The 24,876-nt window shown below is 39.5% G+C and overlaps 1 protein-coding gene across 1 annotated transcript in view; it reads left to right on the top strand.

The window, feature by feature from the left end:
• LOC127571356 (protein NEDD1-like) overlaps window positions 1-14,468 on the top strand; it is a 39,499-nt gene extending 25,031 nt beyond the window's left edge. Inside the window, exons 8-10 of the mRNA XM_052017652.1 lie at window positions 3,009-3,169; window positions 10,772-10,856; window positions 14,305-14,468. Coding sequence (XP_051873612.1) covers window positions 3,009-3,169; window positions 10,772-10,856; window positions 14,305-14,468 — 410 coding nt within the window. The remainder of the gene's footprint in view (window positions 1-3,008; window positions 3,170-10,771; window positions 10,857-14,304) is intronic.
• The last annotated feature ends 10,408 nt before the right edge of the window (window positions 14,469-24,876 follow it).

The following is a 24,876-nucleotide window of genomic DNA, read 5'->3' as shown; positions in this document are numbered from 1 at the left end:
GCCTGAACTTGTGTAACATGAAATGCTGAACATGATTCCTCCTAGTTGAGACAACATATGGACATGCACTTGGAGATACTAAGCTCTGTCATTTCAGTTGAGAGAGTGCACAATGGAGCAAATAAAGAAGCCTGAGCCTCCTGTATAAAGCGTGGAGGGAAGAGTCTACAGTCCATGATAAAATGGTTGTGGCAAATAAACTCAACTGGACCAAAGTAATTGACCTTAAGGGGGGGGAGAATTGTAAAATCCTATGTAGAAAGGAGGTCCTTCGAGAATGTATTACAGGCATATTACAAGTCGCCAAGAAATGAGAGTTGCTGTTAATAAAATCAGGTACAGGAAAATCCTTTTGATTTTTTTTCTTATTGGAACTGGGGTGGTTAACAGATAACTATAGATTAGCAGATTTGAAGAGCTCTTGCCTCGATAATTAGAATATATGCAGAATTGGGAGTCCAGTCTGAAACAATAGTTATAATGTGAGACATTATTAATTCTAGAAAAGTGCATGCAGGCAGACAAAGCTGCAAAGCTGTCCAAAGCTAGGCTATGGATTTTGGGTGGCCAGCAGCAAACAGCACATGACAAAAGGTAGAACTGTGAAAATACAGCCAAGTTTGCAGTATTGTGGATGGCAACATGAATGGCTGAAATGCCTTGTATCTGAGAGGAAATGTGTGCATCATGTGAATTGGAAAATCATTTCTGCAAGCACCATGATGAAGGTGGCCAGGGAACTGCTGAAGAGGGCAATGTGATCAAGTGGATCACTTATTTGAGCATCCTACCTTTCCTCTTTACCCATGCTGAGGGATAACGAGCAGTCTAATGCATGGGCCCGTGAATGGATGAATCAGAACTTTACTCCCAACATTAGAAAGATTGCAAGAAGCAGAAGGGCCAAAACAAAGGACAACTGGAGGCAAAAAGGGGAAGGTAGGATAACTACTACTAGAGATGTGAAAGATATCACTAAGGATCGGAGAAAGTGAGGATGAAGCCCACATCAGACTGATGCCAGATATGGCATATGGTGTTATTGTGGAGGGCTTGTATATCAGAACAGGTGCCATCTCGAAGGCCACTAGGCTTTCTTAATTGAAGTAGATGGGGAGATACTGGAGGATGCATCACTAACCCTGCAAAGTGAGAACACATGCAGTTATGATTTGATCCAAAAGGATTGTCCATCAGTCCAAGAATATGCTAAAGTAAAGGACAAAGGGGAATATACAGACAGTAGAATGGGATTATTGTAAAATGTGTGTTTGATGGTTGGAATGGACACTGAGCTGAGAGGCCTGCTTCAGTGCTGGCACAAAAAGAGTAGATGGTTATTTTAGATGTGACTTTTTTCTTGCTACCCCTTCATTATTAAAGGGAGGTAACATATGATAATAATTGGTGCTACTTTAAGAACTGTTGTATGTGACCAAGTGCTCTCTGTTACATTGCTTAATCTAGGACTTGCCAGAAGTTCTCTCTCTGTTGGAGCATGATAGAAACGTTTTCTGGGCTTGCTAAGCTCTTTTAGTCAGTAAAAAGCACTTCATTTTATTTACTGGCCATTCTCTGTTATTTAAAATGAATGAGTCAAGACGGAGTTTGAATCTTAGCTTTTAAAACAAGCATGTTAACGGTACCATAGTTTCAAGCAGAGGACTGTTGTGGGAACAGATCAAGTACTGCGATAATGAGGGTGGCTCTCAAACTTGAGTGAATAAGGAAGGCTATCAACATGGGCTTAATGTGAGGGCACAGAATTCTTAGTTACTTTCATGAAACTGGTGGCATTTGGAGGAGATTCCAAAATTGCACTAACCGTTCTGGTGAATTATTTGAGTTTTTCTTCAAGATTGGATTCAAACCAGTGATGGTAAAAGTTTAGAAATCTTCAGACTGAGAATTATGATCATGAAATATCAAATGAACCAAGAGCAGTTGCAGCCCAAAAGATAAACAGAAAATGCTGAGGGCGAAAAAAAAACCACAGCAGGTTGGGCAGCATTTGTGAAGAGAAGAGTTAATATTCCAGGTCCATAACTCTTCATCAGAACTGGAAATGTGAGTAAATGAGTGTGAAGAGGGAATGTATATGTAAGTCCTCGTAACTTAATTGCTTTCAGTGCTGAAAAGAAACAAAAGGTGCTTGGGCTGCGAGATGCAAAGCACAACGGTGACCTGAAATAATCAGCAGATCAGGCAGCATCTGTGGGGAGAAAAGCTAGTAAGGGTTAGAGGTTGACCTCACATCAGAACTATTTCTCCCTTTAAATTCTGATAGTGTCCTTGACCTAAAGTGTCAACTCTGTTTCTTTCTTCACAGATGCTGCCTGACCCATTGACACTTTCTGACATTTCCCCTTTTTTGTTTTCTTTTTGTTTCAGATTTCTAGCATCTGCAGTTATGTTTCAGTTGCTGTTGCAGCTCAGGTTTATACCTTTTGATCTTGGAAGATTTGCTGGAGATTCTTGGGACTGATTTTAATGAACAAAAAGGTTAAACGTGTATTTGTAACCAGCTCTTTCCTTGCCATCTTATTTGATCTGTAGCTTTCAGAAACCCTTTGATAGATTGTCTACCTGCAGGCATTTCAGCTACATTCACTTTCAGTTGGGGAGTTCCATCATCTCTCAGTGAAGGCATTGATCATGAGAGTGAGCAGCAATCATAATAGTGAGAGTGAGAAGCTATTTACGAATCTGGTATGTTTTTTTTATTGGCCATAAGCTTGAGGTTGCTAGCTCACTGCAACTTTTACAAACATATCAGCCACACCTGTGATTGAAAGTGTCAAAGACATATTCAGCTTATGAAAAACAAAATGCATATGCATTGATCAATGTTGAACTATTCCATTGTGTAGGATATTTTAACATGCTAGATTACTTACTTCCATTGGTAACCAAGTGTTTTTTAAAAAAAAACTCTCAGCTTCGGAACTTTTATATTTTTCTTTCAGCAGTTGTGCTTATAAATTTGTTTTGCCTCTTTTTCTGCTCAGATGTGAGCTATACTAATATTTCAACCATCGATGAGTTCTCCTGGACCTCTGCCTGCCATGCCTTGAGCTGCTCTCCTCTTCCTGAAAGTGAATCGAATATTATGACGCTTGGAGATCACTCAACATTAGCTGTGAGGCCTGCAACTGAAACACTGGAGCTGGTGAGGTTCATTTCTGTGATGTCAAATTGGAACACTTAAAACTGCCATGGCGCTAATTTTGAAGTTGTGATTTTTGCATTCCAAAGGATGAATTCTTACCACAATGTGAGGTGAGAAAGGAATGCTGATGTTTGAGGTGGCTATTGACCAGGAATCTTACTCGGTAAAATTTTGCGCAAGTTCAGTGGAAATGCTCCTATGTATTGCTGTGAGGGTCAGTTTTGGACTTGTATTTTCTGCTGTAGTGTAGTAACAAGTAGATGATCTTCTGACCATGCCTTCAGCTGGCCAGTTCCTAAAGATCTGGATTTGAAAAATCCAGAAGTTGGGCAGCACAGCTAATAGCGCATCCCTTCCTGATGAGCTTAACGCATTCTATGCACGTTTTGAACGGAAGGAGTTTGGTATATCACCATCCACTCCGACAGCCTCCAGTGAACCTGAACCCATGGCTACTGTTGAGGACATCAGATCAGTCTTCTGAAGAGTGAACCTGTGGAAAGCATCTGGACTGAATGATGTCCCTGGCTGTGTCCTCAGATCCTGTGCAGATCAGCTGGCAGGGGTTTTGCAGACATATTTAACCCCTCCCTGCTTCAATCTGAGGTTCCCATCTGGTTTAAGAAGACCACTATCATCCTGGTACCTAAGGAAAAACAAGGTAACATGCCTTAATGACTACTGACCAATGGCTCTGACTTCCACCATCATGAAGTACTTTTAGAGGCTGGTCATGGCATGCATTAACTCCAGCCTCTCAGGAAACCTCAACCAACTGCAATTTGCCTACTGTTGAAACAGGTCTGCGATGCAGGCCGTCTCCTGGCCCTACGCTCATCTCTGGAGCATCTAGACAATAAAGGCACCTACGTTAGACTATTGTTTATTGACCACAGCTTTGTCTTCGATACTATTATTCTAAGCAAACTCATCACCAAACTCCAAGACCTGGGACTCAGCACTTCCCTCTGCAACTGGATCCTTGATTTCCTGACCAACAGACCGCAATCAGAAAGGATAGGCATCAACACCTCTGGCATGATTATTCTTGACATCCGTGCCTCACAAGACTATGTCCACAGCCCCCTACTCTACTCCCAATACACTCATACTGTATGGTCAGATTCTGCTCTAACACCATCTGCAAGTTTGCAGATGATACCACCGTAGGAGGCCTTATCTCAAATAACGATGAGTTGGTGTATAGGAAGGAGATAGAGAGCTTAGTGACATAGTGTCATGATAATAACCTTACCCTCAATGTCAGCAGAACAAAAGAGCTGGTCATTGACTTCAGGAAGCGGGGCGTTGCACATGCACCTGCGACATCAATGGTGCTGAGGTTGAGAGGGTTAAGAGCTTCAAGTTCCTAGGAGTGGAGATCACTAATAGCTTGTCCTAGTCCGACCACATAAATCCATGGCCAAGAAGCTCACCAGTGCCTCTACTTCCTCAGGAGGCTGAAGAAATGTGGCATGTCTCCCTTGATACTCACCAACTTTTTTATTGATGCCCCATAGGAAGCATTCTAACTAGATGCATCACAACTTGGTATGGTAATTGCTCTGCCCAGGACTGCAAGAAACTGCAGAGTTGTGGACACAGCTCAGCACATCATGGAAACCAGCCTTCCCTCCTAGGACTCTCTCTATGCTTCTCGCTGCCTCGGTAAAGCTGCCAGCATAATCAAAAACCCCACCCACCTGGGACATTCTCTCTTCTTGCCTCTCCCATCAGGCAGAAGATACAAAAGCCTGAAAGCACGTATAACTGGTCTCAGGAACAGCTTCTATCCTGCTGATATAAAACTATTGAACGGTTCCCTAGTACAATATGGAGTTTTGACCTCACAATCTACCTTGTTATGACCTTTCACCTTATTGTCTACCTGCACTGCACTTTCTCTAACTGTAACATTTTATTCTGCATTCTGTATTGTTTTATCTTGTTCTATTGTAATGAATTGATCTGTATGAAAAGATTGCAAGACAAGTTTTTCACTGTATCTCATTACAACTGACAATAACCAAATTTCAATTCCTCCCTTAAGTACATGGCAAAAAAATTCAACACAAAAAAATGAATGAGGTGATGCATTTTAATGGGAAGATTGGAGGAGAGAAATAAAGCATATATAAGCTGAAAAATAAAACAAAGCTGCTAATGCTGGAAATCTAAAATAAAAATGGAAAATACTCAGGTCAGGCTGCACCTGTGGGAAGAGAATTCGAGTTGATGTTTTGGTTCACATATCCTTACAGCTAAACAACCTAAGTGTTACAAATTTATTGCATAGATAAGAACACAGAACACAAGACATTTGCAGATATTTCTGTAAATATCTTGTGTGGAGGGCAGATTAACAAAACTGTTAATGAAGTATATTCATTCTTGGGCATGATAAATTGAGTCACAGAATACAAAAGCTAGAAAGTTGTGCTGAAACATATACAATGATAAATTGGCCCAAGATCGGAATTTTGCATGCATTTCCAAGGTAGTGCATGAAGACAATGGAAAGGATACGGGGTGGGGGGGGGGGGGGGTGGAAACTTGAATTGTTCTGAATTACAGTTGTGTGGGTAGATTGGAGAAGTTTATAACTTTGAACTATCAAAGCCAATGAGGTTTGATTGAGGACTTTAAAAGAGTGAAGAGATTAGAGTAAATGGAGAGGAAAAATTGGTTTTCAAAGGTTAAAGAGTCAATCGTGGATTTAAAATGACTAGTGAAAGAACTAGATGTGATAAGCAAAATTTTTCTGAATGGCTAGGATTTGGAATGTAATGCCAGAGGAGATGGTGGAAATAAATTGAACAGTTTCATTCAAAATACAGAAGGAAAAAGAATTGCAGAGGTCCTGGGGTTAAGAAGTAAGTGAAAGGAATAGCTAAATTGCTCTTCAAAAGAGGGCAATCAAACCCTTTAGTCCTGATGACCTTCTGATTCTGTAAACTTCATTCTTATTCTCACTGTCTATAAACCCGGTATCTTTGATTTGACCAAGGTTTGGGTCAATCTTCTCAATCTTTCCTTGTGTTAAATTTTGTTTGATAGCACCTCTAGACACTGTTAAAGATGAAAGATGCAATACAAAGGCAAGCTGCTGTCACAGCCAAACAGGTCCTCCCCAGCTCACGAATGCCCAGCTTGTAACTCCATAAGTTGTAGGAGCAGAATTAGGCCATTCAGCCCATTGAGTCTGCCCCACCATTTGATCATGGCTGATTTATTTTTCCCTCTCAACCCCATTCTCCTGCCTTCTCCCCACAACCTTTGACGCCCATACTAATCAAGAACCTAACAACCTCCGCTTTAAATATACCCAATGACTTGGCCTCCACAGCCATCTGTGGCAATGAATTCTATAGTTTCACCAGCCTCTGGCTAAAGAGATTCCTCCTCATCTCTGTTCTAAAGGGACATCCTTTTATACTGAGACTGTGCCTTCTGGTCCTAGACTCTCCCACTACTGAAAACATCCTCTCCATGTCCACTCTATTCAGGCCGTTCAATATTCAGTAGGTTTCAATGAGATCCCCCTTTATCCTTCTAAACTCCAGCAAGTACAGGCCCAGACCCATCAAATGGTCCTTGTACATTAGCCCTTTCACCCCTGGGATCATTCTAGTAAACCTCCTCTGGACCGTCTCCAATACCAGCACATCCTTCCTTAGATATGGGGCCCAGAACTGCTCATAATACTCCAAATGTGATCTGACCAATGTCTTATAAAGCCTCCGCATTACATCCTTGCTTTCATATTCTCGTCTTCTTGAAATGAACGCTGATGTGGCATTTGCCTTCCTTACAACAGATTTGACCTGCAAGTTAACCTTCAGAGAATGCTACACTAGGACTCCCAAATCCCTTTGCACTTCTGAATTCGATCCCTGTTCAGAAAATAGTCTATGCCTTTTATTCCTTCTACAAAGTGCATGACCTTGCACTTCCCTACACTGTATTCTATCTGCCACTTCTTTGCCCATTCTCCCAACCTGTTCAAGTCCCTCTGCAGACTCCCTGCTTCCTCAACACTACCTGCCCTCCACCTATCTTTATATCATCTGCAAACTTGGCCACAAAGCCATCAATTCAGTCATCTAGATCATTAACATATAATGTGAAAGACAGCGGACCCAACACTGACCCCTGTGGAACACCACTAGTCACCAGCAGCCAATCAGAAAAGGCCCCCTTTATTCCCATTCTTTTCATCTGCTAGTCAGCCAATCTTCTATCCATGCTCATACCTTTCCTGTAATACCGTGGGCTTCCATCTTGTTCAGCAGCCCCATGTGCAGCATCTTGTCAAAGGCTTTCTGAAAATCCAAGTAAACAACATCCACTGACTCTCCTTTGTCTATCCTGCCTGTTACTTCCTCAAACAATTCCAACAGATTTGTCAGGCAAGATCTCCCCTTCAGGAAACCATGCTGACTTCAGCCGATTTTATCAAGTGCTTTCAAGTACCCTGAAACCTCATCCTTAATAATGGACTCTTAAAATCTTAACCACTGAAGTCAGGCTAACTGGCCTATAATTTCCTGTATTTTTGCCTCCCTCCCTTAAAGAGTGAGTGACACTTCCAGTCCTCAGGAACTATTCCTGAATCCAGTGATTCTTGAAAGATCACTACTAATGTCTCCTTAATCTCTTCAGCTACCTCTTTCAGAACCCTGGGGTGTGGTTCATTCAGTCCAGGTGACTTATCTACCTTAAGGCCTTTCAGCTTCCCAAGCACCTTGTCCTTGGTAATAGTGACTACACTCACTTCTGCCCCCCCAACTGTCGAATTTCTGGCACATTGCTGGTGTCTTCCACAGTGAAGAATGATGCAAAATACATATTCAGTTTGTCCGCCATTTCTTTGTTCCCCATTACAACCTCTCCAGTGTCATCTTCCAGTGGTCTAATGTCCACTCTTGCCTCTTTTACTCTTTGTATATCTGAAAAAGGTTTTCGTGTCCTCTTTTATATTATTAACTAGCTTACCTTCATATTTCATCTTTTCTCCCCTTATTGCTTTTTTAGTTGCCTTCCATTGGTTTTTCAAAGCTTCTCAATCCTCTAGCTTCCCACTAATTTTTGCCATATTGTAGGCCCTTCCTTCTGCTTTTATACTGTCCCTGACTTTCCTTATCATCCACAGTTTCCTCATCTTCCCTTTTAGAATGCTGCTGCTGCTTTGGGATGAACTGAACCTGTGTCTTCTGAATTACTTCCAGAAACTCCTGCCATTGCTGCTCTGCTGTGATCCCTGCAAGGATCCCCTTCCAATCAACTTTGGCCAGCTCCTTTCTTATGCCTCTGTAGTTACCTTTACTCAGCAGCAGTATGGATATATTTGATTTTAGCTTCTCCCTCTCAAACTGCAAAGTGAATTCTATTGTATTATGATCACTGCCTCCTAAGGGTTCCTTTACCTTAAGCTCCCTAATCAAATCTGGTTCATTGCACAACACCAAATCCAGAATTGCCTTTTCCCTATTGGACTTGACCATGAGCTGCTCTAAAAAGCCATCTCGTAGGCATACTACAAATTTCTTCTCTTGGAATCCAGTACCTACCCAATTTTTTCCCAATCTACCTGCATATTGAAATCCCCTATGACCACCATAACATTGCCCTTTTTACATGCCTTTTCTATCTCCTTTTGTAATTTGTACCCCACCTCCTAGCTAATATTCTGAGGCATGTATCTAACTCCCATCAGGGTCTTTTTAGCCTTGCAATTTCTTAACTCTACCTACAAGGATTTTGCATCTTCTGATCCCATGTCACTTCTTTCTAAGGATTTGATTTCATTTTTTTTTACCAACAGAGCCACTGCACCCCCTCTGCCCACCTGCCTCTCTTTTCGACAAGATGTGTATCCTTGGATGATTAGCTCCCAGCTGTGACCTTCTTTCAACCATGGTTCTGTGATGCCCACAATATCATATCTGCTAATTTCTAACTGCGCTATGAGCTCATCTACCTTATTTTGTATACTGCATGCATTCAAATGTAACATTTTTTTTCAGTCCTGTATTCACCACCCTTTTATCTCAAATTTGTCTCCATGTTGTCTGAAGTTTCTTATCCCTTTCTAAACTTTGTCTTGTTCTTTATTCTGGAGACGTCACTAACCTCTCCTGCCATCTCCTTCCTTTTTACTTTATCCATACTTTTCCAATCTGTTGAACCTACCCCCTAGTATTTAGTTTACAGCCCTATCTGCAGCCCTAGTCATGCAGTTTACCAGGACCCTGGTCCCATCATGGTTGATGTGGAACCCATCCCATCAGAACAACTCCCTCTTTCCCCAATACTGGTCCAATGTCCCACGAATTCAAACCCACTTCCCCCACACCAATCTAGGAGGACTTGTATTCACATTGAAGGGCAAAAGACTGTTCATCATCAAGCCAAGTATGTTTGTGCTTCCATAACCTCTTTCCATAATGAGGTGCACTGGAGTGTTTTAGTATGTGAGATAGAAACACAGAAGAATTGAAGCTGGAGTTAGTTATTCAGCCCATCAAACTTGCTCTGCCATTCAACATAATCATGGCTGATCCTCTGTCTCAATACTGTATTCCTAACTTCTCCCAATTGTCTTGGTCCTTTTTTTGTGCCTCCTAATCTATTGGTCATATAAATATATTCAGTGACTGGCTCCTGTATCCTTCCTGCTCCCCACCCCACCTCCCCACCCCAAAGTCAGTGGAAACATTCTCCATTATCCTGGCATCCAGCCTGTCAAGTCTTGTCAGAATTGTTTGCTTCAGTGAGATCCCTTCTCATTCTTCCAAACTCTTATGAAGAGAGGCCTTGTTGACCCCGATGAGCATATGCCATTGAATTAGTTCTTGCAGCCACATTTAATTCAGTGGGTAAGTCTGTGTCAATATTCAATGTCCACTCTCTATTTCCTGGAATTTGCTATCTAATACCATCCTAGGAGTATCATTACCACAAAGGCAGTGTGGTTCAAGGGGAAAGCTCACAACCACCTTTTGTAGAGTATTAACAAAAAGGCCATGGTCTTGTTAGCATTGACCAAATCTCAAAATTTTGAGAATAAAATAAGACTTCTTTATTAGTCACATGTACATCGAAACACACAGTGAAATACATTTTTTTTTGTGTGACGTGTTCTGGGGGCAGCCCTGGAAATCCTGGAAAAGGTATACATCAGAAATTGTCAAAAAGAATTAGAAATGTCAGAACAGTTAGGCCATTTAACCCATCATCCCTAATCAATTACAATCTCCTCATCGGAACTCTCAACTCTAATTGTATGTATTTGCTCTCTTCATTTCATTTCATAGTTTTCTCTTTTATTTGTGCTTAAATGCTATAATTGATTTGACTGCAATGGTTACTTGCAGTACTGTCTTTCATATTTTAATTATGGAATGAAAGAAACATCTTGTCTTAAATTCTACCTTTTTTGTACTATGTTTTTCCATTCCTAAATTTGTAGCTCATTATTATTGATTTGGTAGCCAGAGAAATCTTTCCCTATTGTGGTTTCCTGGAGGCAAGCTTGGTATTTCTTAAGGGGATGGTGAGGTACTTAAGTACTTTTCAACTAATTTATAATATCTCTTCCAGTTCCGTGAAGCTACCTGTTTAACAGCAAAGAAATTTGACCAAGCACAGAATCTACACTACTGTACTTCAGCACAGGAATTGATTGGTAGGTTGTGCTTTAACCTGCAATTGGCTTTACTTTGACTGCACTGATGCTGGAGCATAATCAATGTGCATGCAACAGGAACGGCAGAAGCTTCTAATTCACAAGATCACAAGATAAGGGAGCAGAAGCAGGCCATTCGGCCCATCGAGTCTGCTCCAAGGAAAAGGGAAAAAGAAATGGGGTGGGAAAAAAAGAGAGAGAAAAAAAAAACTATTCTAATCCCATTTGCCAGCCTTATCCCCATATCCCTTGATACCCTGACTATTTAGATATCTGTCTATCTCCTCCTTGAATACCCCCACTGATCTGGCCTCCACTGCTGTGCGTGGCAAATCACTCATCTGTCAAAGGGTTATATACTTGGTGAATATAAGACAACATTATTTACATTTTTAGAAAACTGTTCTGTCATTTAGTTTGTTGTGTTGAAAGTGTACACAAGAATATTTAGTACTCTTGTTAATATTCAATATTCTTAATACTTGGATCAATGGGGGAAAAAAATAGCCTCCACAGGCCAGGATGCTCTTCAGTGTAAAATTTTCCTTTACGTAAAAATCAAATGATATGACAAAGAACCTTTAGTGCATGTGTCAGAATACTTCAGCCTTCCTTCTGTGTACAGATTATTATAATAAGCCATTTAGTCAGGCATTTAGACAAGGTGAAATAATAACATGCATTTTTAATTAGCAAGTTAAATAAGCAAGGATAAATTAGTAGACCTAATGCTCCCTATGATTTTAAAAACATGCTTTTATCATTATTATTGAGTGCAAATAATGGAAGTGTTTTTTTAAAAAGAAACTATCTTTTGGAACCCTGCTATGTTGCAGCAACCTGCATGCACTCATCTTTGAGATACTTTCAAATACTACTTTTGTCTGCTGAACTGTTAATCAAAATCACAACAAAGACACGTCTGTCAAGAGATGGTTTATACAACACAGTCATTTAAAGCAGAACTTGTGTACTCCAGTCAATGTTATTGTCCTTCTAACTTTTCCAAAAGACTGATTTTTATTTTGCAACCACTTTGGGATCCCACTGTTTATTAGTGTCTGCCTGAAATCTGAGATGTCTATTCAACTTAATGATGAAGATTAAAACAGTCTACTCTGCAACTCCCACTGGGATGTAAATGTTGAGTACAGTTGGTGCATTCTGTCCTTAGCAAAGACAGCAAAAATCTTTTATTATATATATTTGCAATCAAGATGTTGGAATACCCTGTAAAACTGCAAATTCATTTGAAAACATGTATTCAAATAATTCATATTATTTCAGATTATATTAGTTGGTTATGTTGGTAAAGTTGGCAAGTTGAGGAAAATGTGTACAGACAGTATTATATCTTGTAGTTTAACAGTCTTAATAGAGCATACAATGAGTACTTGGGCCCTATGTGTGTATTTATACAGAGCAATTTTGCAGAACGTTTCCAGGTGGACACAGGAGGACTATCAATGAAATTCTGACCTCTAGCATCATGAGGATATTGGAATAGATGACAACATGGTTCGTCAAAGAGATTTCATGAAACAAAGATTTTTGGGTAATTCCTGAGCTCAAGGACAAGGCAGATGAAGGCGCATGTACCTGTGATAGAGTGATTAATTACAGGGATGCTCATGTGGCAGAATTGGAGGAGTACAGATTTCTCCAATGATAAGGGAATAGATATATGGATAGGAATAAGGCCATGGAGGGATTTGAAATTAGTTTTAAAATTAAGTTAGTATAGGTCTTTAAGCACAGTAGTGAATAGCTTTTGGGTGAACTCAAGGTTATGGAGTGTGGAAAGGAGGAGACTGGCCAGCAGTAGAATCTAGAGATGACAAAGGTGTGGATGAGGAATGCAGCAGTTGAGGCATGGGTGATATGTAATGGAAGTGGAAAAAGACAAGCCTAGGTGAAGATGTCGAAGTTACTCAAAGCTTCTTTTTGAGTTAAATAACACCGAAGTTGCCATTGGCAGAGAAAGGGAATGAGTTGGAGGCTGTGAAGTGAGGTTTAAGGATACCGAAGACATAGCTTTGGTCTTCCCAAAATATTTTTTGGAATAATTAGCAAAATAATTATCATGTGCAAGTTGCTAAATTTGCCCATTGACACAGATTTTTCTCACACAGAAAGCAACAAATGATATATCCTAATGATGTATTTTTCTAGTTGTCAAAATGTTTTCTCAACTTGAGCCCTAGTGAAAAATAGCATGTATATAATTTGAGTATTTTTATCAGAAATCTTGGGTCACTGCAACCTAAAGTAAAAAGACAAGTTACAATAATGATAGTAGTGAAAACATAAAACTTAATTCTCCTGTTTTCCAAAGCTTGTAGCAGTCTTGCATGGTACTGATTTCTCTCATTTTGTTTTGTAGATCAAAACCTCTTGTGACATGAAAATTCTGTATAGCTCCCTGTTGCTTTTTTTCTTTTGCCTTTTTTGTGATCTGTGTTTGGGGAACCGCAATGTTTCCATGATATTTGCTGCTCTTTATGGCACACCACTCAAATTCAGTCACAATAACATTTTTCTCTCTACTCGCAACTAAGCTCAAACCACGAAGATGTGTGGTGATCTAGTAATATGAAGTTGTGGTCTCCTGATTAAAAAAATCATTCACAGACATTGATAATGTTTATAGTGTTGAAGGATTTTTTTATTATGAAAGGGAACAAAATACTGATGGTGAATTAGTGTAGTATTTCTGATTTGAAGGAAGGCCAACTAGGAATGCAGAACAAAGGAAGATAGTCACTTAGCAAATCACTAATGCAAGTACTTTTAATCACACAAGAGATCTGCACACTGAGTCTTAGACAATCTAGAAGCAACACTGCCAGATGTCTGCTAATATTATACTGTAATGTAACTTTCCTGTGATGGTACAGTTAGTGGGTGGTTTTTTTTTCCTCAGTTGTGAAATGCCTTCTGTGAGTCAGAATGTCTTCAAACTGCAGGCATGCCTTGATGAAATTGTACACTGCCAAAGTTAGTACTTGCTTTCAATATTTAATTTTTTTATTTTAGATCAGACATGAAGCCAGAGAAGTTGGATCAAAGCTTATGAACCATGCTTTGTATTTTCTGGTTTATGAATGTTTCTGTTGGGAATTATAAAAAGAAATAAGCCCCAGTTTTGATGAAGGGACCTGGACATGAAACATTAATTGTTTCTCTTTCTGCTGATGCTGCCTGACCTGTTGAATGTTTCTAACCTGTTCTGTTTTTTTCCAGATTTTCAGCAGCTGCAGTTTTTTAATCTTTCAAAGAATTAATGGTTTTCTTGTTTACCAGCTTGGCAGTAAAATAGAATAAAGTGGTTTTCTAAATGAGTCATGTTTGGTCAATCATGATCTCTAATGTTCCTGATGTCACTCAATGCAGATGATATTCTCAGATGGCTATCAATCAAAATCTATTTTTTCTTTGTTTGCTACAGAACAAGAAACCAATTCCAGGACTGTAGCCAAACCCCTGAGTCATACTTCTACCTTACTTGAAGAGGGGAAAGAAGAACATACAACTCCTTTGGTTATAGTGCGGTTACTGGAAAACATATTAAAAGATGCCCTGGAGGAGTTCAGGTTTGTTAATCATGTGTAGTGCGCGCACAAATTAAGGATTTATAATTAGATAAATTGGATTAAATGCCTTGGATTGAAGGAGTCTTTTACTGAAAGGTTCATTGCATTGGGCAGTGTAGATATGAGACACTTCCACTTTGTACTGTACTGGGCAGATGGCTTTGAGAGGCACTAAGGTGTGATTTGCTTGCAGGTACTGGAAATCCTGCAACAACAAAAGAGCAATGGAAACTGACAGTTCAATGACTACCGTAGAACTCTCTAGGAAAGTGAGAGAAGGTATAGGCTAGGGTAAGAGTGTTCCAGGTATGGGCCTAACCCTAACCCTTTTCCCACTGCCTGCTAACTCTCAACCTAACCCTAACCCTGTAAGCAGGCATTTCCAGCAGCACGGGATCCAGTCTTTAGAGATCCTGGGCCTGGAAATGAACCTGAACTGGTCAACCTCCCAGAGAAAGAGAAGAGAAGAAATGGATTGACTTATTACAAACCCACTCCCCAAACGGTCTAAACCAAGTCTAAAAAAAAATCAGTAAAAAAAATAACTAAAACAAAAAAAAACTTTAAAAAAAAATTCAGAATCGGGCCTAGTAAATTAGGCTTAAAAAGATTAGGGTCACATGTTCCTGATGAATTTGACTCTGACTGGGGACTCAATCCCAAAAAAAAATCTTCCCCCTCACCTGACATACACTCCCACACCCTGACCCAGACAGAACCCACCCCCAATAGACCAGCTCACATGTACCACCCCCTCATCCCACACACCTCCCGATACACTTAAGTTAGGGTCTAAGACAACTTTTGTCCCCCAACACAGACCAGGCAACACTCACCCCTTCTGACCACACACACACTCACGACATGCATCCCGATATACAGATCACAGACAGCTTCCTCACACAGACCAGCTAACGGGCACCCCTCCCGATCCCACATACGCTCACGTACGTTCCCCCCAAACACTTACAACCGGGTCCCAAATTCACCACCACCTCCCTAAGCCCTTTCCCCTTAACCTAATATTACACAAGCCTAGCCAACACCCCGACTAACCCAAGCCAACAGCCCGACTAACCCTTACCAACACTCCCACTAGGCAAAACCCTCCAGAAGCACAATTTCCCACCCTATTAAGATATGGATTCTGGAATAAGGCACAGATCGCAATAAAGGCGAGTGGAACCAGATCAAGATCATGAACCTGTGAGCCAATCAAAGTGGCAGGGTACAGTGAGAATGAATCTCCAGTAACGAGATCAATGAACACGAGGGATAATTTTCCCACTGCCCGCTAACTCGCAACCTAACCCTTCTCCAAGAGGTTAGGTGTGGTGAACAAGATTTAAATAATGATACATAAGAATTTTTGCAAATGGGATTTCTTGGCAGACCATCTGATGAGACATAATGCATAGGGTAAAAGGAGAGTTAAATAGTTAAATGCAAGACCTTCCTGAGATGAGGCAAGCCGACAACTTGGCTGAGGTGTGCCAATGTTTTGAGCTAAGAAGATTGAGAAAAGGTGATACAATTCTGAAGTCAAGGTCTGTGCTCAAGCTGTGTGTTCTTGGATGGGAATGTGATATCTCCAGAAAAGCTTTGAAATAAGAATTGACAATATTAATGAAGGATATACCTTGCATGATATCAAGAGAATATTGTGGGTGATTTTCAGGAGTCACAGATTTGTCATGCTAACTGAAGTCTGGGGACACATCTGTTTTGCTGCAGGTCAACAAATGAAGCAGGGTGGCAGTGAGATTGTAGAATAGAAAACAAAATAACAAGCTCACCAGAAAAATGGATAAGATTTATGTCCTGGGGGGCGGGACATTACATCTGGGGCCAATAAGTCTGTTATGAATAGATTAAATGGAAGGCCTCACTTAGACTGTGATCTGACTTTCTCAGAATAATGTGAATCTTCTAGCAGTTCAGAAGAAATGTCTGCAATCTGTTAGAACAGCATGGGAGAACCAGTTTGCAGGAGTTTTCCAGGTAAATGCACAAATTAAGTGAGCAGCATAGGGTGTTGAAGTATCCATCAAGTCTGGTATAGAGAATCCTGGTGGGCAAGTTGAGTCAGCACAAAATCTAGGGAAGGGATTGGTATCTACCAGATTTTTGTTTAGAGTTGCTGAACAGTCTGAATCAAGCAGATTGATTTGGATGTGTTAAGAGAGGACTGCTTTGTAATGTGGACGTAGTTCAAAAGCTCTGACTGTGCTGTATTGGGTTGATGTTGCCTGATGTGACATAGGATCTTCAGAGTGCCAAGGTGAATTGTAAACCATCAAGTCAGAGTTGAAAGGCATGGAGATGATCCAGAAATGCAGTGTCAGAGGAGATGACTCCTGTGAATTGAAAAGGAACAGCAGGAAAGAGGAAAAGGAAACTGAGTGGATTAGAAGATCCAAAGACTGAGTGAACTTAAATTGTGTAAATAGTTGTGTAGTATGGATTTATTGATTTACTTGAAGGGAAAACAGTGTAACTGCAAGTGGTGGGACTTTTCCCACCACCTTGTACAAGATACTGTTAGTTCTAAGCACTGCCTTCAATAAAGTTTGTATGCTGACAGCTCTACATCCCTGTTATTTGCCTAATAAGTATAAGACTAAAGAACCAATAGACTTTGGAAATGCAAATTCTGAGTTGTTGTTTTCCACAGTTAATCATGTGTGACTTTTATCCTCTATTAGAACCTGGATCAGTTACCCATTTAAGAATTTCCATTAAGTTCACACTCTGGTTATTTCTTGCATGTAATCAGTGAGATGCAGCATAGAGAAGTTGTTGGACTTCAGCTGACCATGATCCAGGAGTTTCAAAATCAACAGGTATGTCTACAATTCTTGTTCTTTGAAATGCTATTGTGGTGATAATTTACTACCATTACTTGGTTGGATACCCAGAAACGTGTTCAGTATTTCTTTGTCTGATATGGTGAAGGGATTCAATCCAGTGAACCTAATGTGCAGCAAAAGCAAGGCATAGTGTGTCTATATACCTATGTATGTACAGTATGTGTGTGTGCATAGGTGTAGTATCCTAACAACAGACAACACATTGAGACCTATTTTACAGGTTTGCATTTCTTGTCTGATATCACAGATGGGGAACGTTAGCTGCATTCCATTATCACTATTCAGATCATATAACCATGCTACATAATCATTGGATTTAGCCATAGAATAAGTGGAAAAGGATAATGCATCAGAGCTTAGTCCTGTCTCGTGGTGCTTTCATATCTTTTCATTAGGCATGCAATGTATAGAATTGTATCTTGGGGCAATTTTGCATCAAAACCTGAGTAAAGGATACATTGCACAGTCAAAATTAGTCTCTATCAGATTATTGCTGAATGATCTTAATTTTTGTGATAGTAATTCTTTCAATTTTAAAATGGTCAGTGAATTTGGAAGTGTTGCAGGCAGCTTGCCAACTGTTCAGGGCTGATCAGTTTATCCTCATTGACTGGTTGGAATTGTCCAGCTTCACGTGAAGTGAGATTGTGTTTACAGCAGAACCAGGTTTGCTAAAGCTCTTGGCAGCCTTTTCTTGGTAAGTGGATGTTTTAAGGGATATCTTTGAAGGGAACTAAGTTCCTCAAAGTATCTGGCAAAGTTATAAATCAAGGTTTTGTCATTAAATGTGTTTTCATGCAAAAGCTCCAGTGTTGTTCAAAGCTCTGTACCAAAGATGAATTCTGCAAAATCCGTGCCAATGGATAAGGGTGAAGTTATGAGCATTAATACTTTGGTGAAATGTCAATATTAGTATGAGGAAAAGCTTGATTTTAGCTTCAACCAGTTCCATTTGGGTTCTCAGTCAAAAGATCGTACCTAGTTGTCAAAAAACTTTATAAACCTGATTGCAAGAATTCATTAGTGACTTTGTTTCTTGATCAGGCATGTATCACTAAGTAGATTTGGGAAGGGAGAAGTGATTTAGATTCCCAGCTAAGTCAGCTTTTTGAAAAATAAAAGGGAAAAAGGGGCATCACATTAGTGCAGCTAATAGAAATGCTGCCTCTCAGAGCCAGAGACATGGGTTCAGTCCTGACCTTGTACTCCTTGTACTACACAGAATCCTGTGGACTCGATCAGGATCCTGACAACCTGATACGTTGGTCAAGTTCAAGAGATTGTTAGATAAGCATATGGAGGAATTTTAGAGGGATATGTGGGAGGAAGGGGTTAGATAGTCTTGGGTGTGGTTTGAAGGTCGGCACAACATGGTGGGCTGAAGGGCCTGTATTGTGCTGTATTGTTCTATGGTTCTATTTACTGTTGTCCCAGTGTTTGCATGTGGCATAAACTTGTGGGTATTTGCCCACTTGTTTCTCCCAAAAGGCAATAAAAAATCTAGAGCTGGTACATTCAGAACTAATATTTTAATAGTGTGATCTTAAAGTCACAGTGAAATAATCTGCTGGCCCTGCAAACTGAATTTTAATGTTGAGTTTCACTTCCTACAGAATTAATTAACATTGAAACGGAGATATAAAAGAACTGGACAAACAATGCAAAAAAAATCTTTTTGCAACTTCGATTCTTTTCAATTTACAATTTCACTTTTATTTTCTTCATCTATGATTTTGAATTTCATTTATTGTCTTCACTTCCTGGTGTCCATTCCACAGATTTTCTTCATACCTTGTTAGAATAATCCTTGTTATTTTTTTTAATCAGAGATTGTACTTGCATAAATACCATGAAGGGGCACTAGACTGAATCAGATGGACATATGGCAATGCATGTCCTCAAAGTGAATGATGAACATTATTCCATCACTGCATAAATAAAAATCTGGTCCATTAACCTTGTAAGGACTACAGTGCAACCTCATCAGAATTATGTTAGTGTTTAAATTTGGAGTAATGTGAGTTTAGTGGATCTTGGGCAATCTAATGGACATATGATAATGATGGGATTTGTTAATATTTTGTCCAAAAATGGAATTTTAGAACTTGTCCCACAAAATGCTCTTTGAGGGTCACCTTACATCTTTGAAACCATGTGGCTTTATTTGAATTATCAAGGGATGTTGAACACAAAGACGGGTAAATAAACTTTTATGTCCAGATCAACTTTTTATTTAATGGAATGGCTGAATAGGCTTGAGGCTAAATGGCTTGCTTCTCAATATGTTCCTTTATGTACTACTGAGGGTAGCTCCGGATAATGTACTTTTGAATTCTGAGAATTTGATGTGGATGCAAACAGTTTCTGCAGTTTCACCACGGCTATTTCCTGTGAATATGATTTAACAAAGATATTGCATGTGGGAATAATCACATTGTAAATGACTGACATAATGTTGGACCAAGACAGCAATTTCACTGATGTCAACATAGCATACTACATGTATCTGGTCATGTTTTTAAAAACAAAAGTTTGGATGCTCTTGGTTGTCACTGATATAATTTCATTGCAAAAGAACTCTCAAACTTAGGTTTGTGTGTTTCACACCACTTATTTTCACACTTCTGGCACAATGATGTAACCAGTAGAGCTACTGCTTCACAGCTCTAGTTAATTGAGTTCAATCCTGACCTTGGGTGCTGTTTCTGTGAAGATTTCATGTTCTCTGTAACTGCTTGGTTTTTCTGCTGCCTGCTCTGCTTTCCTCCCACTCTCCAAAGACATTTCTGTTGGGAGGTTAATTGGCTGCTGTAAATTGGCCTGAGCATGTAGGCAAATCACGGAGTCTTTTGGGGGGGGGGGGTAAATTGATGGGAATGTAGGGAAGGAATAAAATAAAAATGGGATTCATGGAGATGAGTGCTTGACGGTCAGCACAGACTTGATTGGCCAGAAGGCCTATTTCCATGCTCTGACTGTGTGATTGTCACTGTTGAGTCAAATAAGTTTCCACTCACAGATTAGTGCCACCAACAACCTGCTGCAAGTCTTGCTGATGCATTTGCTAAATTTTCTATTAAAGGAATCTAAAGATGCATAAAGTTCATTAGAAATGGTGTCATAGAGTTGTACAGCACTGAAATGGAGCCCTTTGGCCCACCACATCCATGCTGACTATTTTGCTCATCTACACTAATCCCATTTGCTCACGTGGGGTCATATCCTTCTATGCCTTGCCTATTTAAATGTCTCTTAAACATAGTGATTGTATCTGACTCCATTACTACATCTAGCATTGAGTTCCAGATATCAACCACACTGTTTTTAAAAAATTAAAAAAAAATCCCCTCAATCTTAAACCTAGGCCCTCTTGTTTTTGATACCCTTAACATGGGGGGGGGGGGGGTGAATTTTGACTATCTACCTTATTTTTTGCCTCTTCTGTTGAGGTCACCTCTCAACCACCAGGGAAAACAAACCCAGCCTATCCAGTCTCTCCATAACTAAAGCCCTTCAATCCAGACAGCATTCTGGTGAATCTCTTCACTCTCTCTCTCCCTCTCGCACATCCTTCCTATGGTGTGGTGACTAGAACTGCACACAATACTCCAAGTGTGGTCTAAATGGTGTTTTGTAAAGGTGCAACATGATGTCCTGTAGATGGAAAGAATTCAGAGTCTGGAGTTTACCTTCAGAACAAACTTTCTCTTTTTTACAAGCTGGTGCCAACAGGGGAGTCATTGTCTTGGAACAAATGCTCCCCAATCCAAAGTTACCATTATTCTTATGCGATTTCTTATCTACTTTTACCACCTTTTATCTCTACCTTGTAAGTGCTTTGCATGCATGGTGAGGTAAGCCTTTTGCAGTGTCAAGCTTCAGCGACTCTGCGACATGAGCTGTGTGTGGTTCTGTCTTTATCTTGTTATGTACAATGGCAAGCTTCTGCTCTGGAGTTTTTTGGGATAGTTGCTAGGCTGGTAACCAGGCATCGGTTTACTATCATTCACTTTAGCCTGTAACTTGTGGCTTAGGTCAGTTTGAACCAGTTCCAGCTACCCCTGTATTGTACCAACCCTGCAGTCCCCTTTTATCTCTCTGCTACAAGACCATCCTTCTGCTCTCTACTGCAGTTCTACAGAGTATTTTGCTATTCCCTGCTAGTGTACTAATGTTTATATTCCATGCCCAACCTATGGAGGCAAGCATGCCATATCCCTTCTTCACCCTAACTCGCTGTGTTTCTACTTTCAAGGAACTATGGATTGAACTTGCAAGGTCCCTCCTGTTCATCAACATTCCTTTACCCCCCCTCCACTCCCATTTACTGTTTATATACCTACCCCTTATTTGAATACCCAAAATGTATTGCATTGCACTTTTCAGGATTAAATTCCATTTGCCAACTTCTGGAAAATTTTCTGATCATGAACTGTATTGAAGCTTGATAATGACCTCTCATAGAGAAGGCTGACATTAATGTAAAATTCCCAGTTTCTATTTATTTTTCTGCCATTTCAGGTCTATTATTTAAAAATAATGGCCATTTTTGGGAATGACATTTGTGCTGTGAGCTACTGTGACAACTTATGCCACCAGTCACGATAACTCAACAACGTTGAAGTGAGTGGGGAGTCTCTGAATCATTGAGCACCCATTTTAATAATGCAGAGTACCATTTTCTTATTTTTAGGTCGCAATTGGTGAAGTTATACTTAAGCACTTGGTGGTCAGAGAAGAATTAATAAAGGAATTTGTGACCTTAAAAGAAGAAAATCAAAAGCTGAATATTCTTCATTGATGTGTATGCGTGTTCGAAGATGAGAAAATACACCAAATATGGTAATCCATGGCATCCTAGAACTGTGCTAGTGTTGTATTGTCGTCTAAGTTTTCTTTCGAGCACATTCAGATGCTACCTCTATTTTAGTTTTTTGAAATAGATCCCCTTTTATAATTAAATTACAAAATCAATACAATGCAGCAATTGAGCTGTGGATTTCACAGCTGGTGATAAGACTCCTTCTGCTTCTGTGAATGATTGGAAGTGACAGCCCATCTAAGTCAAAGATTTGACTCAGTATGGAGAATGTGGTTCCTTCTCTAAACATCGGTTTATTAAAAAAAATCGGTATAATTTCCACTGAAAAGACTGGCTCCATTAATTCAATGAGTGCACAAAGTGGATGTAAGCAGTGGCAAACTTCCTGATATCTCTGTGGGATTAGTACATTCATTTGCAAATCTTTTTTGTTTGAATTAAAAAAGGGATAAATTAGTCGAAGATAGTGACTGCACCGTCAGTAGAATGCTGCCTTCTCATACAGTGAGTCGTGATGGCGTATGGTTGAGTTTAAACAGTAGAATGCAGCATACTGTGGGTCTCCTGACAATGATTGTCAAAGTACGATTAATCTGCCACATCCCACTAGCTGAAAATCTGTAAACTTTTCAGAATGGCTGTTGCTATTTTTTTTTGATGCCTTGTAAGCAGACAAGAAAAATTGACTATTTGTATGTTGTGTCCAAATTGGGGAGTGGTGTCTGGAAGGGAGGTTGTCAGCATTTGACAAATGCTTTCTTGTATGGACACACATTTCTTGCAAGAACTAGCTTTTTTCAAAGCATGTGGTTTAAAAATGTAGAATTAATACCTGATATTTTAATGTACAGTGGGTATCTGGTGTTTGTTTTTGTGTATGAGTAGGAATATTCAATCCATTTTTACTCTTAAGACTCTTTAATATACCTCTGGTTATGAGTTCATGATACTGAATGTACTATTATGATTGACAAACTAATATTCTTTTGGTATCTGTGCAACATCTCTCTTACTATCCATGGAATAGAAAAGTTTTCAAATCTAAATTTGGATTTCAAAGCGGAGATTCAACTTTAGTTTTCCCTATGTAAATTTACATTATACTTTACCTTCATGCACAATTCATGCACTCTTCAACAGATTGTGTTCTGTATTTGTAGATAAATAATGAATAAGACCAATGTATGTACAATTTGTAAATGGTTTATACTTTGATAGTATTTTGTCCTCTTTCACAATATTCTGTACAATAAATGCTTAGCTTAAGAGATTTTTGGATTGATGATTTTAAAAGATGCATCTCGGTAATCTGCCTATTCATACAGTCAATTTTTTTATGATGTGGTTATACCTGAAAAACAGATTTATGATTATTATTCACAATATGATGAAGATGCTTGTGCCTCTGCAGTCCTTTTTGCTATTTTGCCCCAATGCTGGAATATAGAAGAAAGGGGTGAGGCTGAACCTGCTCTATTCCGTACATGTGCATGTTCACAACTTTGACCGGAATGACGACTGATCTGTTCTGTTCTCATTGATTTGTGCAGATTTGTTGGTTGTGGTGGCCCATGAATTTGCCACATCTTTTCAGCAAGCACTGGTACATTTTGTAGCTTCAGAGGGGTTTTCCTGAAAAGAGGTGGTACCCATTGAAAATTGATTTCCCTCTCAGTTCCACACTCTACCCATCACCTCTCCTTGCAGGTGAATTTCTTTCTGTTATTTTGAGCAAAAGGTTGATCTAGGGTGGGCATTCTTCCTAACACTTGGTCATGACGTTCAAATGGACTCAACAAAGAAATGTAATAAAATCAATGATGTTCCATTTGGCATTTGGAAAACAAAGTATCAATTGTATTATCATTGAGTTAAGGGTGCACAATAAATTCTATAGTTTCCTGTCAAAGCACCAAAGTGTATATGGTAATCTCCTTAATAAAATCACCAAGAAATTGCATGGACATTGGATTGAAGAAATTATTTAATAAATTCAGGAAGCATTGTTCAAGATAAGCTGCAAAATTCTTAGATTAAAATAAAGTTGAAAGGATGTAGAGTACTTTGCAAAAGAATAAAAACTAGTTTTTGTAATTTTTGCTTATTGCTGTAAAAACCCTAAATGGACCGAATTAACTTGATTCAATGTTGCTGGCAAGTTGCAATCCATGAGAGGAATTAGAATTTCATTTGATTTTGCTTGTGATCTGTTTTTTTTACATAAGGAATAATAAGTAGATTTAATGCTGGGTGAAGTTGGTAAGTAATGGGAATTTTCACAATTTGGAAAGAGCAAATACTTGTGAATACCTTGGTGTTGTGCTACTATATAATATGCAGTAGGAATGCCATGGGAAGTGTGAATGAAGACAAATCCTGAGAGAATTTGTGGGGCTGGGAGAGGGCCAGCAGACTTCTTACACCTGTAAGAAATGGAAATTCAAGCATCTGAAAGGACTCTGAAACTCTGAAACACTCTGGAAATCTGAAATGAGGCTTATGACTGCTGAGGCTCATTTCACAGCAGCAGTGTTGATTACAGCTTATAGTGAATGTTTGTCTATATGATCGAAAATAACAGTAATCTTATAATGGGCATGCTATCACCTGGATTATGTAGGGAAGCCTGTTTAGAACAGAATTTTGAAACTTTTCTTTGCTCATAGATTGGTCATTAACATGTTGCTATCTAATTTTAACTGGTTGTGGCTGAGCTCCAGCAAAGAAACTGCAAC

Source organism: Pristis pectinata, chromosome 6 (genome assembly GCF_009764475.1).
Source record: "Pristis pectinata isolate sPriPec2 chromosome 6, sPriPec2.1.pri, whole genome shotgun sequence".
Taxonomy (NCBI): Eukaryota; Metazoa; Chordata; class Chondrichthyes; order Rhinopristiformes; family Pristidae; genus Pristis; species Pristis pectinata.
The sequence above is the reverse complement of the archived record's forward strand: the minus strand, read 5'-3'. Positions and strand labels throughout refer to the sequence as shown.